Raw genomic sequence first — 17,853 nt, forward strand, 5'->3', positions numbered from 1 at the left:
GTTCATCAAATGTCTGAAACATTATTGCTGCAGCCCAACTCAGACAAATGTATGTACTGGAGCAGGTTACTGACCCATGCTTCAACAGTTCCTTATCACAGTTCCCTGGAAAGGGATACAGCATCATCACAGAAACATCTAAGATCTTCATAATCTAGACAGAAGGCAGCAAATCTCAGCCTCTAACTGTTTGCTCCCCAACATAACCCACTGCTTCCTAACACTGACAAGTTTAGTCATTGTGGTGGTTCAAGAGCCAAAATTCAACTCAGGTATGAGTAGAGAAGCACTGGGAAAAAGCAACTAAACATCAGATGACGAGAAAAGAAATAAGTGAGGACCGAGAATGATATGAGGGAGAAACAAGAGCGAGCTGCACACAAAGGGAGGTAGGAAAAGGAAGAGAGTGATGAGTGAGATAATCAAAACAGAGGGGAATTATGCATAAAGCAGGGGAGCAAGGACACAACAGGTCGAAAACAGAGAGTACAGTGACTCAGAACTAGAAGAGTAGCTGGCTTCAAAGGAAAAAGAAATGTGAGGCAGAGCAAAATTGAATGGCTTGAGGGTTTTCTCCCTCAAATCACCTGAATTGACCCAACAGGCAAAAATCCTTGGGTTTTTGGTCACATTTCTAAAAGTGTGTAGGCTACAAAAACGGCTGACCGAAGCACTGCAGGACAGTTCGGTCTGCTATGGACAAGATGCCCAGGAAAATAAAGTACAGGGAAGCCAGAAGGAAAATTCTCACCATTGCTGCAGACACAGCACTTGCATGTAAAATATCTTACCTCCTCCCTGATGTGCTCTACTTGCTCCTCCAGGAACTCATTTCTTTCTGTCAGTGATTTATTCTTCTTTAACAGTGACTGGCCAATCCGAGCAGCTAATTCTAAGTCCCGTTCTTTCTGTGAAGCATTAAAAAAAGAAAAAAGCTAATTTCAGGTTTTTTAATTCACCAAAAGTTCAGAGGGAGGGTAAAAGCATTACGAAAGGGAAGGAAGAAGTACTTGAACAATAAAAAAAAACCCCAAAACTTTTTCCTTCTGTGAGGGTTTGTTGGTTTGCTTTTTTGCTAGGTTTCTTTTTCTACTCCTGCTTATGTTGCACTCACATTATTCAGAAAAAGACTTGACCCTTACAGAGTTATTGAACCACACGCATGAAAGCTCAGCTTCAAAGTCTAATGTAAAACAACATAAGGGAAACGAGATCTGGTTCTCTACTGCAACATTATTTGAGAAAATACTGATGGAAAGTATTCCATCATCTTGTTCACCATCTGCAGAATGTAGTCATAGAGCTTGAGAGGTTAAAATTTAAAGAATTTTGAAGAACGGTAAAAAGAGCAAAGAACTCTGGCATTTCAAAGCATTCTTCAGTTTCCACTTGCTCCACCTTGAACTAAAAGGCAGTAAGCTGAGCAGGAGCAGAAGCCAGTACCATCACAGTGACTCATCTGGAATACCGTGTGCTGTTCTGGGCTCCCTGGCCTAGAAGGACAGGAGCTACTGAAGAGGGTTAAAAAAAGAGAGCTACAAAGATGATGAGGTGACTAGAACATCTCTTTTATGAAGAGAGGCCGGGGGGCCTTGCAACATTTTAACCTAGAAAAGACTGAGGTGGCATCTTATCAATACTTATAAATACTTGAGGGGTGGGTGTCAGGAGGATGGAGTCAGTCGTTTTTCAGTGGTGCACAGTGACAGGGGAAAAGGCAATGGGCATAAACTTGAATACAGAAGTTCCACGTAAACATTAGGAGGAAATTCCTTACTATGAGGGTGACAGAGCATTGGCACAGGCTGCCCAGAGAAGTTGTGGAGTCTCCATCTCTAGAGATAGTCAAAACCTGCCTGGACGTTGTCCTGTGCAGCCTGCTCAAGGTGATCCTGCTCTGGCAGGGATCTTGGACTAGATGATCTCCAGAGGTCCCTTCCAATCCATACCATTCTGTGATTCTGTAATATTCAGCTCCTATCTTCTTTGTGTACATACATCTATTTGTGCTTTCATATAAAAACAAGTCATACCCCTCTCCTTTTTGCGGATGCCCAAATCTGTATCAAGTGGTTACTCTCATACCACACTTGCTGCTTTCCTTCTCCTCCCTTGAGTGCACAGAATTGGAGATAACTGATGTAGATGGTTCACCACAGGTACCGATAAAACCAAGACACTGATCCTGTGGACATGTACCTATGCACGTCTCAGCTTCTGCAAAGCAGACATGGGGCCGTAATCTGCCTGGGAGAGCATGTATATCTATCTATCATTTTCTTAATCAACTACTAGATCTTTAAAACAGGCAGAAAATGATGCTAAGGTTAACTCCCCACTTACCTTTAGTGCAACACGATCTGAGGAAGAGTTTTTCCCGTCACTGAAAATACTATTTGTGGCTTATTTACCACCTCGGCAGTCACATAGGTTTTATCACTAATAGCCACCTTATGTCATGTATACATTAATGGCAAAGCCTGCTAAACCTACAGCTACCACTCACATGGATTTGAAGTCAATGAATTTGAATTAAGAGGGTTTGGTAGTGGAAAAAAAAAAGTTATGTAATAATCCATAAATATAAAAAGACAGGTTATTGATCAATGCTGTATCTACAAACAACATTTTCCAAATGGTTTCTGAAAGCCAGGCTTCTATTTGCATTGAAAGCTACTAGCATTATCTAGCCATAAAATCTTTACATAATCTCATGCACAATCTTTCAGAACAATAGGTTCCACAACACTGTCCAAAAATATTTGGTTTACATATTGAGAAAATTTACTGCTCAGTAACTGTCCCTCTTCTTAAACACAAAGTGGAATAAACGTAGTGCTGCAGCTTTGACTGTACAGGGGAACAGTTATCTAGCAGCAAGGTTTCTAACCTCAAAGTCGAGGAACAGAAGTGTATTTTGAGGCTCTTTAATTAATCTCCCTGGACTTCCTACACAGTTTTTAGCAATTCAGTTCTCTTACCGTGGTAAGGAACTGATTTATTACAGCAACACGTAAGGAAGTACTGAAAGCCAGATGCATTCACATTATTACTGGAGAGGGATAAGAAAGCCGGTTCATAGAGGAATCTGCTTCTATTTTTACCACATACAGGTAAAAATACCTGTATTTTTGATATTTACCAAAAACAGGCCTGCTGTTGCTCTCTCTGCTTAGTTTCAGGGCAACAGGTAGAAACTTTCAAAGTATCCGCATACATAAAGTTTTGAGGTCACTCTCCTGTCTCCCCATCCCAAAATGTTGCACCCTCCATCCTGCCAACTTTGTAATTAATTAATTTGAAGCTTGCCAACAAGAAGGCTAGCCAAGGGGCAGCTTCTGGGGTGGTTTTTATGCTTATATGGGTGAAGGGACCAGAAGGAGTTAACCTTAACTTCTGCACAGATATGGTTATCTCATGATAACAATCAGCTGCAGAACAGAAAACATCTGTAAGCACACACATGCCTAAGAACAGTGAGCAATTCAATCAGAAATGATGGCCAAACAACCCAAAAAAGCTCTCTGAAAGTATTTGTTTTATTAAAGGTTCACCTCCAAAATGTTCCACCAATTTTCCTTCACTATCACCCAGACAGAGAAACACACCAGAAGCTTGAAAACATTAGCTCAGCAAGTCCTTCTATCATTGCTCCCACGAGTGTGATTTCTGCATCTATAGACATTTGGCTACAGGGACTCGGGGGAAGAAAGGTTTTGGCAGAATGCTGCATCACTGCTAGAAGGACCCATGGAAACATCTCAGCCACACAAGAGGGAAGGAACCAGACGCCAACAGGTAACAGGCTGTTACTACAAGTTAATGGATTTTTCCAAGTCAAGACTTTTAGGTAAAGTATCAATTTTAATCAGCTTCCTATGAAATATCTGTTAAGACTTCAGCTCAAAGCATGAAATTTGGGAATTTGTGCTGATATCAGATGTGTCAAGCAGAGGTGGGAGATGTGAGTGTTCCGGGGTTTATTTCCTTGCAGAATTAAGAAGAACTGACCACAGAGTGTATCTGGGTTAGATGGACCCCATTGTTTACGTTACTATTGCAATAAGCAAACAAATAAATATGAAGGATTAAATGACGCTCAGCTATGAGCTAATTCATTGTAACAGTTTTCACATAAGGAATTTTTTCCTAAGCATGATTTGGAAAACAATTGCTCAAGTTTACTGAAGAAAAAGCAGCTAATTTCAGTCAAACAATGTATCATGGTATTTACTGAACATTAGCACTGTATCTTGACAACTGCTTTTTTGCCATTTCTTCAGTGCCAAACTAATTCACATAATAGTGGTATATAACCAACCAACCAACCAACCAAAAAACAACCAACCCAAACCAACAAACCAAAAGGCAAGGAAGAAAAACCCTTAGAGATAAACGGAGTGTTACATATTTTCTAATTTCATGTTTATGTAATTCTCCAGAGAAACATTATCTGGAATATTAATTATTTAAACAAAACTACTTGTAAACAACTTTTTAGCAGGGTTTTTTGAGGGAGTTTTTGGGGGGTGGGGTGTTGTTTATGTTTCTTTTTTTAGTTTGGGTTTTTTTTAAAGATAATACATTAATCAATACTGATACTATTTGCCTTACTTGTACTGCAAAAACGTGTCATTTTTAGACTATTCCCTCCCCCCCATTTGTTACAGCAAATATTTGTCCAAGAACAGGTTAAGTGAAGTTAAATGGCCTCAACTGAAAAACAAGCACAAGTAATGAATTAATATGGCTGAGGTAAACAAATGACCTGTACTTCACAATAATGTTTACCTTAGCAATGAGATAAAGTGTACATACACTCAGAACACTTCTTACTCCGCATACAAGGGCAGCCTACCAACGGGCTTTAGTAGTGGTACTGTGCAATTTCTGTACTACTTTCTCATACTGTGTACGGGTCCTTAAAGAGATGTCATACTTGCCTCTTCAAGAAGACGTGTAACAGCATCTATGTCATTGTATGTCTTAGTCATCTGGCCCACTCTTTCAGCACATAAAACTGCAAAGAAATAAAATTAGACATTTAGCATATTTGCAATACTATTGGGGGGAAATAATGCATTAAAGAATTTCAGTTTGCATTAACTTTTCATCTCACGTCAACTTCTGGGTAAGCACATCAAAAGCTAAAATGAAACAAACAAAATGCCTCAAAAATAATCAAAGCTTCAAGTTAAACTGAGAATATAAGGGTTTCTCTTTGCAGTGAATATTTGCTTTTGTCAACAAACTGTTCAATTGTTTTTTCTCTGAAGAGGAATGTCTTGAGTTTATTTAAAAAAAAATAAATCAAGTGCAACCAGGCATTCTTAGAGACTTAATTCTATCATGTCACCTAGTCATCATATTACATGTAGTAGAATTACTCCATGAATGAGCAACTACAATATGGTTAGTAACACTGTTCAACATAAAGATACTTAATCATATCAAGTTGATAAGAACTGGCTTCTATGGTATGAGACAGCAAAGTAAATACCAAATGCATGCAACATAATAAATGGTTCTTATAGTACCCAGACCACACCAAAGTGGCCAGTTTCACTCAGACTGGGCGAGACGATTAACCACTAAGGTGGAACCAGGAATTCTGTTAAGCTGAGGAAGGTATACAGAAGTTTAATCTACCACCACAGGTGATCCTTAAGAAGCTACAACAACTTATCTAGAAGTTTGCAAGTTTTATATAAAGCCACCAATAATCAGAGGAAACAACAACACTTCCTGCTCTACTCTTAGATTCTTTTCATTTTCAGCTACACCTATTCCCCAAAGCCTTTGATGCTGGAATAAAGGGATTGTTAATGAAGTAGAGTTGATGGTACAGAGCGCTGGTTATAAGGCTGCTGCAGCACAAATTGTCCTTCAGGGGATTTACCCATGACAATGTCAGTTAAAAGCTCACTCTGACAGACTGGATAATGCTGCTGGAGCTCACATTAAGGCACATTAAGGCAGCGGGGTGAGACAGATAAGGTCTAATAAGATTTAAACAATTTTTAAAGTGTATTGAGAATAGTGAGACAGCTTGTCACCCTAAGGAAACACCACCCCTCACTTTATAAATACACAATCTCCATGTACATCAGTATACAGCTGATCCCCACTAAAGCACATTAATAACACAGCAGGCACAACAGTATTTTTGGTATCCAAGTGTTGCAGGGTTCCACACTTGAGCATCAGAGAGTTGCTTAAACTACAGCAAGAAGTAAACTTTGTTTCTATGCTCCTGTTTCTCCAACCTTATTTTGAGGATCAAACCCTAAAAACATTTACAATATTTAGCAACATCAGTAGTGCCAGTGCACTTGGAAGAATGCCACTCTGAAGTATGGAAAAGGGAATAGTTAAATCTGAAAGCTGTACTACTAAGAAGTTTATGCTTCCAAGTATTAATCTGCCACCTATATAGCAATATAGAGACTAACCACACCACTGCACAAGCAAAAATACAACGCAAAGTACAAGCTGTATTAGTCCAAAGCAGAATAACCAGGATTCCACAGGAAAAAAAACACAAACAAGTACCTTTCAGAGAACATCAGCCTCAGTAAACAAAGGGGCTAAAGAGATTTCCATAAAAGTTTCACATAAGGACAGACAGTGTCATGTCCAGAAGACTATGCACAATTAAAAGAAATAATCAGTATCATCATAAAACCAATCTTTTTTAAAAATAGACATTTTACTGCGTGAGTTATGAATTTACTATCAGAAATGCTGACACCAGCAGTTTATTTCCAAAACAACTGTATGCCAACTAGCTCCCTTGGTTACAACATTCCCTTAAAACTGTAAAATAGCTTGTGTGATTGTCATTACAAAGCTCTTTTTAAGTCTGTATCTCACACTACAAATCAGCAGTGATTAGGACTATGGCAACCTTACATCACCCCAACTCAGGTGAATGTATAACCTTCCTAACATCCAGTCTGATAAAAGGACGGTACTCCCACAGACAGAATAAAGTCACTCAGCTGGGAGAGAGTGATAAAGGTTGATTTGTGTGGCTCTGAGCTGCTCCTTCAGAACTAGCAACTTAACCTTTTACACGGCAGGGGAACACCACAGCCATATCACAACAACCTTAGTACTAGCAAAAGGTAGCAATCTGGTCACCAACAGCTTTTGTATCTCAAAATTTATATCACATTTCTGCTGGGCAGTGTTAATACAGAGGTCTTCACATGCTATTCTGCTAATAGGGAAAGATTTCAGAGCAGAAAAACACAAAGAAGACATGGGCCTGTTGGAGCATGATCAAAGGAGGGTCACAAAAACAATCAAATGGCTGGAGCACCTCTCCTAGGAAGACAGGCTGAGAGAGTCGGGCTTGCTCAGAGCTTGGAGAAGAGAAGGCATCAGGGGAGACTTATAGCAGCCTTCCAATACCTGAAAGGTGCCCATAAGAAAGATGGGGAAGAACTGTTCACAAGGGCATGTGGCAACAGGACAAGGGGTAAGGGTTTTAAACTAGGAAAGGGGAGATTTAGGCTGGATATTGGGAAAAATTCTCAGTGAGGGTGGTAGGTTGTCCAGAGAGGCAGTGAAAGCCCCATCCCTGGAGATATTCAAGGTCAGGCTTGATGGGGCTCTGATCGACCTGATCTAGTGAAGATATCCCTGCTTACTGCAGATGGGTTGGATCAGATGACCATTACAGGCCCCCTCCAGCCTAATGCATTCTCTGATTCTATGAAATGATCTCTCATACATCCTTTAGACATCCAAGTGGAAACAAACTTCAACAGACTGCTTATAATAAAATGCCTCCTTCGATCAGCCACCTCCTACTGGCACTCAACATCCAACACAGCAGAAGCACAGAGCCACTACCTAAAAGGTCTTCCTTTTGGACAGAGGACAAACCTGCAAAGAGGTGTACCTCTCTATCACTCAGAAAACCAAGGTTGTGGGGAAGAGAATGTGAGAAGTAAGGGAAGAGAAAGCAATTCAGAAGCAGCACTTAAAATACTCAACACCGCGTCAAAGTATGTAACAAGTCAGCTTCCACAGATTGCAAGTTAACATTTGTCCAACTGCCAGTGCAGTGATTTTTATTTCCTTGGTGTCCAAAAAGACTAAGTGAAAAAGACACGCTATCTTCAACAATACATTTCAGCTCTGATCAGTGAAGTTGGAGCAGGGAGCAGGGGGAAGGAGGGACGACCATGGTCAGATAACATGAACCAAATCAAAAACCACAAACTCCACAGCTCTAATGGATTCTGCATAGTAGGTTTCTAGCCTGCTGGAGTTTCTGATCAATATGAGAGCCTGGTAATATTACCGTAAAAATAAAGCAAGGGTAGATGAAGGGCAACGCTGTGTAAGACAAAACCTACAGTGCCAATTTACTGACCTCTTTTTGCTCACATGCAAATTAGTAGTTTTTTGGCTTGAGGGTGATAGGAAGAGTGGTGAATAAATGCATGGATGCATGCCAGCATCCAAATAAAATACACTTTGCACTGCTTAGTTTATGGATAAGGCTATTATTATATGTATTTATTTGACTAACAGAGAGTCTACAGCAAGTGGACGGACCACAGAATTCCAGAAACAGAAAATGTATTTTAGTAACTGCTTTGAAACAAATGTCACAAAACAAAACCAGGAAACAGAGCGGAAAAAACTATCGTGTTATTTTCATGACTGCACTAAATACATTCTTCTAAATACATATTTGCAAATATCTTCAAAGTACTTCAGTTTGGGTTTTTTTACAAGTCAAACACACGAAAGGATAAATGCTACACACATCTTCTGTCTTAAAGTACCTAGCACCATCTTTACATCTTCTTAAAGCTCCCAAATGTCTGGGCACACACATCCCTGCTATCCCAATTTGAGTACAGCTGAAAGGATATACTGCACACTTTTTCCTTCTCTAATGCAGCATCTGACTGGAAGCATCTATCAGGAGTTCCATGCTTTTACTAAAGCACTTATTCCCAAGCTGAAGATGCTCAGTGAGAAGGGAGGGAAGAAGGAAAGCATGTATCTTCCTAGAGTACTCCCTGGAAGTCACTCAGCCACCTAACATGCTGATTAAAGGAAAAGTATGTTTCCAGGAGAATGAAACAGCCATGGAAGGGAAGGAGAGCAAGAATACCACTACTGGGAGCTACTGCAGTGAGTGTCCTCAGCCCCTGCTCCCTGCATCCATCCTCAAGGCATAGCCCTCTTCATTCTTGAGACCCGTTAATCAGAGGCAAATGAAAGAACCAAAAGAGAGGAGCCATGGCTGAAGAGGTAATCCCAGCTCAGATTGCTCCTCCTCCTATTTATTTCTAACTACTGTGAAACAGAAAGGGAATAAGATGTTATGGCACAGTTTCAGGTTTTGGGCAGATAATACTGACCTGCATAATTATAGAGTCCAATAGGGAAGGCCCTACTTCCTGAGAAACTACATCAGGATAAGGGAATACTGTTCATGGAGCATAAATATCTGGCAATTTTAATACCAGTCCTTTTTATTGGTAAAGTAGCAGCAGGGAATCAACTTACCACTTTTCTTCGTTACAGCTCTCTACCCAGAGCCTTTCACTATGGCAAGACCTACTGAATTCTTTGACCAGCCATGAAAAGCACTGACTCATGAACAGCTTTCGTCTCCCTCCCTTCTGCTCAGAGCTCTCCCCAGACATGGAAGTTTGGCAAGTTCATCACATCCTAAATGTCACGCATCAGGATCTACGTAACAGACACAGCAACCCCGCCATGCTCCTTACTGCCCGATACCACTTGGCAAACATTAACCATGAGAGACCCTGGCAGACTTGGACTCCTCAGCACACATTGGTTTCATTTCTGAAAGGCTATTTTTGCACTCCAAGAATAAAGTGTTTGCTCTAGAACTGAAGCTGTGATTTTTAGGCACTGATAGTTACGTTCTGGCTCCGGTTACTGCGACCGCTATGTCGACTTGAGCCAAGCACACGAGGAATTCTGAAGTTGTGCCATATTACCTATATTCCTTTTCAAATAAACACAGGAAAGTTAAACCTAAACCATGCCATCAGCCCTCTTACAGACTCAGACTAGAAAGATGTTATGTGCTTAAGGGTAATGTGGTAGCTTCTCCTCTGCTGAAGTGGAGTTTTTGGCAGCCCTGGCTAAACTGGGGCAGAGGCTTCAGGCCTGCTGTTGCCTGTCATGTTTGAGACAGCCCTGAGAGAACACATTCATCTGAACAGCTAAAAAAAATTGAGAGCCTACTGTGATAGGAGCTTGAAAAAACATGCTTCTGAAGCACAACTTGCTAGATGTCCAAATTTTAATGTGACCCACCAAGCAGTTCCTCCAGCCTTCCCCACTCCCACCCAAGCAGAGGCACGGGCCAGGCTCTCCAGACGCAACTGCCAAGGAAGGCCGTGGGCGAGCTCCATGGAGGAGTCAGGAAGAACATGATGCTGTGAGCAGTACATGTTCAGTCAGCAAATACGTATTAGCACAGACAAAAATAACTACCCTAAGTTCAGTAGACAATGCCAGTAGATTGTTTTCTTCTTTTAAACTGTTACAACTCAGCTTACTGTGACTTCTATGGCGTAGTTCGCAAATTAATCCTTTAATATTAAGGTGTAGTTATTGATTCTTCGAGAAGAGATTTTATCTGGCCATTTAAACTACAGTTTGAAGGGTGTTTGTTTACGGCCATTTCTCTCACGCAGTATTCAAATACCTTAGTAAATTCAATATTAAAGCTTCACATAACTTACGTTATTACTTAATCTCAGGTTTGGGAAAACACTGTTCTATTATTCTACTCTAAAGCTTAATGCACAAACACTCAGGCTGGCAGCCATTTCAAAGTACATTTTCTATGCAGGACACAAACCACAATAAGTTTTCTTGTCGTGAATGAAGAATCAGTGGAAATTTCAACAAGAATGACACATGCATACTCCTTCTATTAGCATCACACACAGATCAAATGTGTTAACTTGGAAAACACTGCCACAAAGCAAACCTAAGGAAATAAGGGGAAACACCTGGAAAGAACCAAAGCTTCAACCTTATTATTGTCTCAGTGTTTTGGCCACCCTGTTTACCATCACCACAGCGCATACACCATTAGCTGCAACAGCTCAGAATAGCTCTGTTGTTAAATGTAAAGCTTTTCTTACACGATTTTGGATGACTATCCACTGAATTATTCTCCTCCACCCATTTCTTGAGAAGAAATAGCTGGACTGCAGCCCTTGCAACTCACAGATGGATGTTCAGGCTTAAATCAGGACCTGAACTGCAGATCTTTCCAAAAATCCTACAATGAAGTTACAAGCCTGCATTGAAAGCCATGTATTGTCAGCTGTCTCCAAGTACAGGATATTTTCCTATTCCAACTCCGGGAGGGACTGGCTGTGCCAAAGCTTTTGAAAATTACCAGCCTCCATTTCCTTTGCTTTAGCATTAAAAGATCCATCCTCGTCAATGTCACTGTAAGATAACACAGGCATTTTTCATTTTATGTATACGTTAGACCCCTGGAGTGCCTAAATTTGAGATTTTGACAGTGATCACAAGATTTTGTTTATTTTTCAAATGAAATCTGAACTGGTTTCTTAGCCTGAATTTACTCAGTACTTTAGATAGGAAGGATTTTTAATCTCTTAGTGAACTGAAATGGTCATGAATGGCTGCCATCACAGGTCCTAAACATGTACCAGTCTTTTCCTGTCCTACCCTGCAAAAACAAGAATCAAAACACAACCCAGTTTCAGAATTAGCTGAGACCGAACACCATGACTAACCAAAAAAACCCGACAGGATGTCCAGTACAGCTCAGGATTTTTTATCATCTATAACTGAGTAGATGCTATCAACAGGTATCACTGCACAAAGCTTCACTGCGGTCAGCTCAAAGCCCAGCTCATTTAATGAGGAGTAAATACGTCGCTGTCAGGCAAATTTACAACTCCAAAGCAACGCACAGACTCTAGGACTGTTCTACCTAGACCTTTATGAAGGTGCTTTCCATAGTCATCAAGAGAGTGGGTAACACTGCCAAGCATAACACTAGTTCTGTGACAGAGGCTCTAGGAACAGGCCTGAGGGCAGGCACAGGATCTAAGCGTCAGAGAAGTCTTGTTCTATCAAAACGGCTATGAAGTAATAGACAAGTAGTAAATACATATTTTACTCATGGAACAGTTAAGGAGTCTTAATTACCCCCTTCTTTTCAGTAACTATAAACCAAATTAAAGAACTTCAACCAAAGTGAGTAATATTCTGAAGACTTACTTTCCACTTCTGACACCAAATTTCTAGCCAGATATGGCTAAAACCTCTCTTCAGCACAAAAAACGCTGGTGCTTCATCTGCTTTACTTATGGAATGGACTTGCTGATCCCTGAGAGAAATCCTATCATTTATAACTGCACCCACGTGCAAAGATACATAGAAATAACATCCATCATTTTTATGCATCCATATCACTACTACATTGAGTGTGTAGGTGACCTGAATGTATAGGTGGAGGAGAGAAGGCATCTTTAAAGGGCTTTTCAAATACACACTGAGCTTCTGAAGGGAAGGTACTTTAGAAAGACAGGGCTAAATTTATTCCAGATGTATCTCAATTTCCCCCCACCCCTTGAAATCAAGAACAGTTTCAGAATGTACTTAGATCTGCGTGAAAGGTAAAGTCAGCAGGAAGAATGAGAGCAGCATGATACATGTTTCAGCAATCATTTCATCACTAGAAAAAAATAGGAATCAGAGAACAACGTGGGCGGGCCTCTCTCACTAAGTTTCCTCCCCACCCAACCCCCGGTTTAAAGTTTCTTTTTACCAGCATTCTCCCACGTACCTCTCTGTAAAAGAGAGACACAAATCGTCTCAGCTTCCTTCAGAGACCCACAACAGGAAAGATGGGTAGTTTATTGACCGAGTATGAATGAAATGCTGGTGGAATGTTTGTTTCGAGGAAGTCTTTACAGGAAAGTCCTATGCCAGAGGATTCAAAGAGCATGTCACATCCACTGAGGCTTTGGACACAGAAACTATTTCCCAGGAGGTGAGTAAGGTTGAAAATTCACAGCAGGTCACATTCCCTGTGCTAACTATCTAAGCATCCTTAAGACAACTTGATGATAGTGTACCTGGAAATACCAGTTCCCTACCACAAAACCACCATTTTGGTGTGAAAATTACAGCAAATAGTACATCTAACTTTTACTACCTGAAGTCCTGAAAACAAATCACCAGACTGTCTGGAAGCAGTCCTTGAACGGGCACACTCTCTATATGGTAGTTGTGGAAGAGGATCTTCAATGCACACAGATTCATATTCCCACCCTAACGGGCCAGCTGCCTGCAATACTGCAGACGTTCATTATTCCCACGAAGTATGATAAGATTTTTTGGGTCATTTGGTTTTTTTAACAATTAAGTGACAAATTCCATGGCTTGGATTGTTTCTATCGTTGTCCTGTTCTTTTGCTCATTTTTAGAAGTATCTGTGGGAAATGATAGCCTAACAGACACAATCTAATATGTATGTACAGTTCATCTGTGTATCGTATCTATATGAAGTACTACATTTAAAAAAATATATAATTTCCCAAATCCAGTTTAACTATAAAAAAGGTGTTGCATAGGCTACACATTGATCATTTATTTCTTATTTAAAGAAGTGTACATTAATCCTATTCATATTTCCTATTCATATTATCCTACTCGTTTTTTTACGTTCAATCTGAAAATTCTGACTACACATTAAAAAAAAAAAGGTAAAATTTAGTAATTTAAATCCATACTTCATTTAAATCATGTCACCATGTGCTAGTACCATATAAGTTTAAAACCAAAAGTGAAGAGTACCTTCTTCCAAGATATCAAGGCTCTGCCTGTTAAATCTGCGTTCTCTTTCATTTTCCTTCTCATAGTCATATTCAAAGCTTTCCTCTTCGTTTACTGACATTGCTGAAGTTATCCCAGATAGACACGATCCGATGCCTTAGTCTCACAGGAGATGGGAAGGCATTCCCTTGGAGGCTGTGTTTTTGGGGAGAGCAAAGCAAGGTCTCCACAAAGCAGGATACCATCTTTCCCTCACTCACATGCTCAGCCAGACAGCTCCAGAGGCGACTGAGCATTTGTCCTCAGCGCAACAGCTTTGTGTTGTACAGATGGGGTGGAGGAGGGAAGAGACCATCTGTCTAATAATTACTAGAAGATTCATGTTGTTCCTCATAGCAGTTCTGATGGTAGCCAGGTTTTGCTCAACAGCTCCACTTGCGTATTTCAGGCAAATTAAGTGGGCTGAAAGCCCCCTCCCCAGCACTCCTCCTGTCAACAAGGTGCTCTCTCCTCTGCCCCTGCTCCTCCAAGCGAAGTGGTAGCTTCCCACAACACGGAAGTCTGACCCAGCCTCCGACTGTCACACCTATTGAAGGGTGTGCACCTTCAGAGGTAAGTCACCTCTCAAGTTGCCTAATGCTGCATGTAACAGCTTTCTCAGGAGTACCAAGCAGCCGAAGCCCCCCCCCACACAACATGCTAATCCCACCCAGCAGAGAGATCTTCAGAGTTGTGGCTGGTTGACAGTATGGACAGAGGGCAGCATCCACCACGCACTAAAACCCTTGTGTGAAAAGCTGGGGTGTGGGGAAGGGAGTGGGTATTTAGAGCTTTTTTTTTTTTTTTATTGCTTCCACAAAAATGTTTACCCTGGTATGAAGCATCAGCTGTTAAATACCATCACTTCTACAGTTCTCTTCACTCTTCTGTCTGCTGTGGGAAACAAAATACCTCAAAGTCCACATATGACACCGTAGTGCGTTTCCAAGGGCGTACATATCTCTTCTCTGTTCAACAAAACTCCTTTATCTCAGACCTCTTCGTTTCCAACAGGTTGTGTTTGCTAAACATGACTACACACTGCAGGCAGGTTAACTTTTTCTATTTAACTCTCTGCAGCTATAGATATTTAATGTTTGCCAGGTTGCCTCCCTCACTTTCCATGGCAAATAGGTGCCCTTTGCTGCTTGCTGGGAGCATTCCTCTCTGCGCTACAAGCAGAGCAGTTGCAGGCAAAGCAGGGACACCACAAGGTAGAGGGAGGTCATCACTCTTGCAGGGGACATAACTGCTGAGGGGGGATGGAGACAAGCATTCAAAGCCAGCAGAACGTAAGGGGGTCACGTAAGAACCACTTGTCTTGTACCACTTCTCTAGTGGTGCAAAAAGTACGAGGTAGCGTGAGATGGGAAGGACCTAAATTTATACAATCATGACTAATCATTCTGTCTTCAGTTTTAAACTCTTGTTATTTATATATAAATAATGTAACAATGTTTGTACAAACAATAGCCAAGGGACATGAAATACACCAGTGCTTGCTGAGGAAGGCTTGTTTCTGAATAAAGCAAGATCTTACTGCTCAAACTTAATGACTTGAGCTTTGGCTGCCAAAACTTACCGCAACATTCAGTGGCAACCACCTCGAGAACTCAGTTGGGGAAAAAATATGATTGCCCCTCTCTCCCCCAATCACACCATTAAAAGACGTAATTTTACTAATAATGTAATGGGGCTTACTTCTAGTTTCTATGATTCTTTAAGAGATTTTATGTATCTTCGTTTCTCACCTGCAACAGTGAATCAAAGCTCTTTAAAAATAACAAACTTCAGCACCTACTTGCCATTCCACCACAATTTGGCAATAGCCAGAGAACCGAAATTCGGAGAGGAACCAAAATAGTAAGACTCAGGTGTCTTTAAAAGAACGTGAGAAACACATTTGAAACCTTAGAAAAGTCCAGCCCTGCCAACCTTGACGATTTCAAACTCTTTTAGTTTTAATATTGCCAAGTGTTCAGCTGGTTTGTGATGGAGAGCAGGGTGGTGGGCAACACATGAAAAGCATACCTGTTGCTGCTACATGTGAAAATATGAGGAGATTAAACAAATATTCCCACAAGTTGACTTCTGACCTGTGACTCATGTCAACTCATGCCACACTGGAGGACTCTGACATTCAAAACCTGAGAGCAAGATACACGTTGCAATGCCTGTATTGGTATCAGCATATGATAAACGCAAATTCAGAATGGGTGGAGAAGGAACACGTACCACACCCTCACACTATCAAATCATTCTGCATCAGGCCCTTTCACTAGTGCAGGAATATTTACTTGTTAAGATTAAGAGCCAGGTTTCCACTAGATACCAAACAATAAGCAGCTATGGGGGATGGGGCGCGCAGGGGGAGCTAAATTGTAAAGATTTTTTAATATTTCCTGCAAACACGTACTTGGGACGTAAAGACCATGCCAGAACAAACGCTCATTTTCATGGGTTACCACTGCAAAATAAAGTCAGCATATTTGCTGCAATCACCATCCTGAATTAGCAACTGCAGAGATGTAACTCCCCTCCCCTCAGGAAGGCTGCTGAGCGAGCGCCAGTGCTTGAAGCACACAGATGCACATTCCTCTGGCGACGCTTGCGCTAAGGCACAGATCACCTTCAGTAACTTTGCAGCCAAGCAGGAAACACACAAACCGGGAGCTAGTTAGAAGGGTGAGGCTGGACACACTATTAACAAACCCTCTTATCCTGACTCATTATTTCCACGGAACTCAAATTCAAATCATTTTAACCTTCCTTTATCAATAAGAACGTCTGTGCTTCTGTGCAATCATGTTCTGCACATTAATTTTGACCACAATTAACTAGCAATAACCATGCTTCATCTAGAACAAAGAGATTCACGATAAACCAGTAAATCCTAAAACCAGCGGCTGAAACAACAGCACCCACATTTAAAAACATGTTGATGAAGAAACGTGGGTGTTTTGGGAGGGGAGATAAATTGGTCATTGAACATATGCTATTAAAATATACAGTCTAATAAGGCTTGTTTGTTCAAGTGTTTACAGGTTTTACATGTTTCCCACTCTTCAAAAACCTACCCAAATGATCTTCTGTCAACTCAACCGAAAGGGCAACATGTTCCTCTGCAGAAAGGGAACGAAATGGAATAAATTGGGAAAATTCTTGTTTGGAAAATCAGAGGCTGAGCAGAATGAAGGGGAAAAGCACATCTATACTGAACAATAAGCCACATGAAGACAACATAAAACCAGAAGCAGCTTAGGTCTGACAATAAAGAAGAGAGCCAACACATAAATAAAGAAAAAAATTTACATGGCAAAAGTGGAAACCTAGGAAAATTCTGTAAGAGATTACATGAATATAAACAAGGTTCACCCATATTTATCATGTATCAAGGCAACAGGAGCAAAACAAGAACAATCTGAAAGAGAATTTTAGCAGCATACCCATAGAGCAAGGCCTGTTTCAGAGATTGGGTGCTACCAGTATTAAGATTCTCAGATTTAGATGGTGTACCCATAGCCAGCATCCACTCCATATCCAGAGTAACACCAGAGTTGCTCTGTCTGCAGGGATGGAAACAAAAGGGGCCAATGTATGAGGGAGACAACTCATCATATATGCCCAACTACCAGTCAAGCTCCTACTGTAAGGGAGAGGTCATCAAGGGAAGCGTATTTGAAATAAAAATGTTGACTGCACCACCCACAGAGCTGGCAGAGTTGTGTTTGCAAGGTTACCTGTAACTAAGGTGCACTGAGAAGAAACACAGATAACCAAGAACTCTTGAAGTGCCGCAGCAGGGAATATGAAATATTCTTCTAATGCTACCTTAAAGGACTGATGAAAAAAAACAAAAAGGAAGGGATGGGGGAAGGAAGAACCACCAAGACAGTTTCACACCTGCAAAGGCACCCGAACACAAGCAAGGAGAGGATAATCATGTTTAAAGTGGCTGTGAGGACAAGAGAACAGAAA

The 17,853-nt window shown here is 40.9% G+C and overlaps 1 protein-coding gene across 4 annotated transcripts in view; it reads right to left on the reverse strand.

Annotated features, from left to right (window-relative positions):
* TRAK1 (trafficking kinesin protein 1) overlaps positions 1-17,853 on the reverse strand; it is a 120,631-nt gene that overhangs the window by 33,892 nt on the left and 68,886 nt on the right. For 3 of the 4 annotated variants that reach the window (XM_084260150.1, XM_084260149.1, XM_084260147.1), the window contains exons 4-5: positions 4,944-5,020; positions 792-908 (exon numbers count right to left, since the gene is read on the reverse strand). In XM_084260150.1, the coding sequence (XP_084116276.1) occupies positions 792-908; positions 4,944-5,020 (194 nt within the window). Of the gene's footprint in view, positions 1-791; positions 909-4,939; positions 5,021-17,853 lie in introns of all 4 variants that reach the window. The other variant, XM_084260148.1, reaches the window with a different exon arrangement.

Source organism: Gallinula chloropus, assembly GCF_964237585.1.
Source record: "Gallinula chloropus genome assembly, chromosome: 2".
NCBI lineage: Eukaryota > Metazoa > Chordata > Aves > Gruiformes > Rallidae > Gallinula > Gallinula chloropus.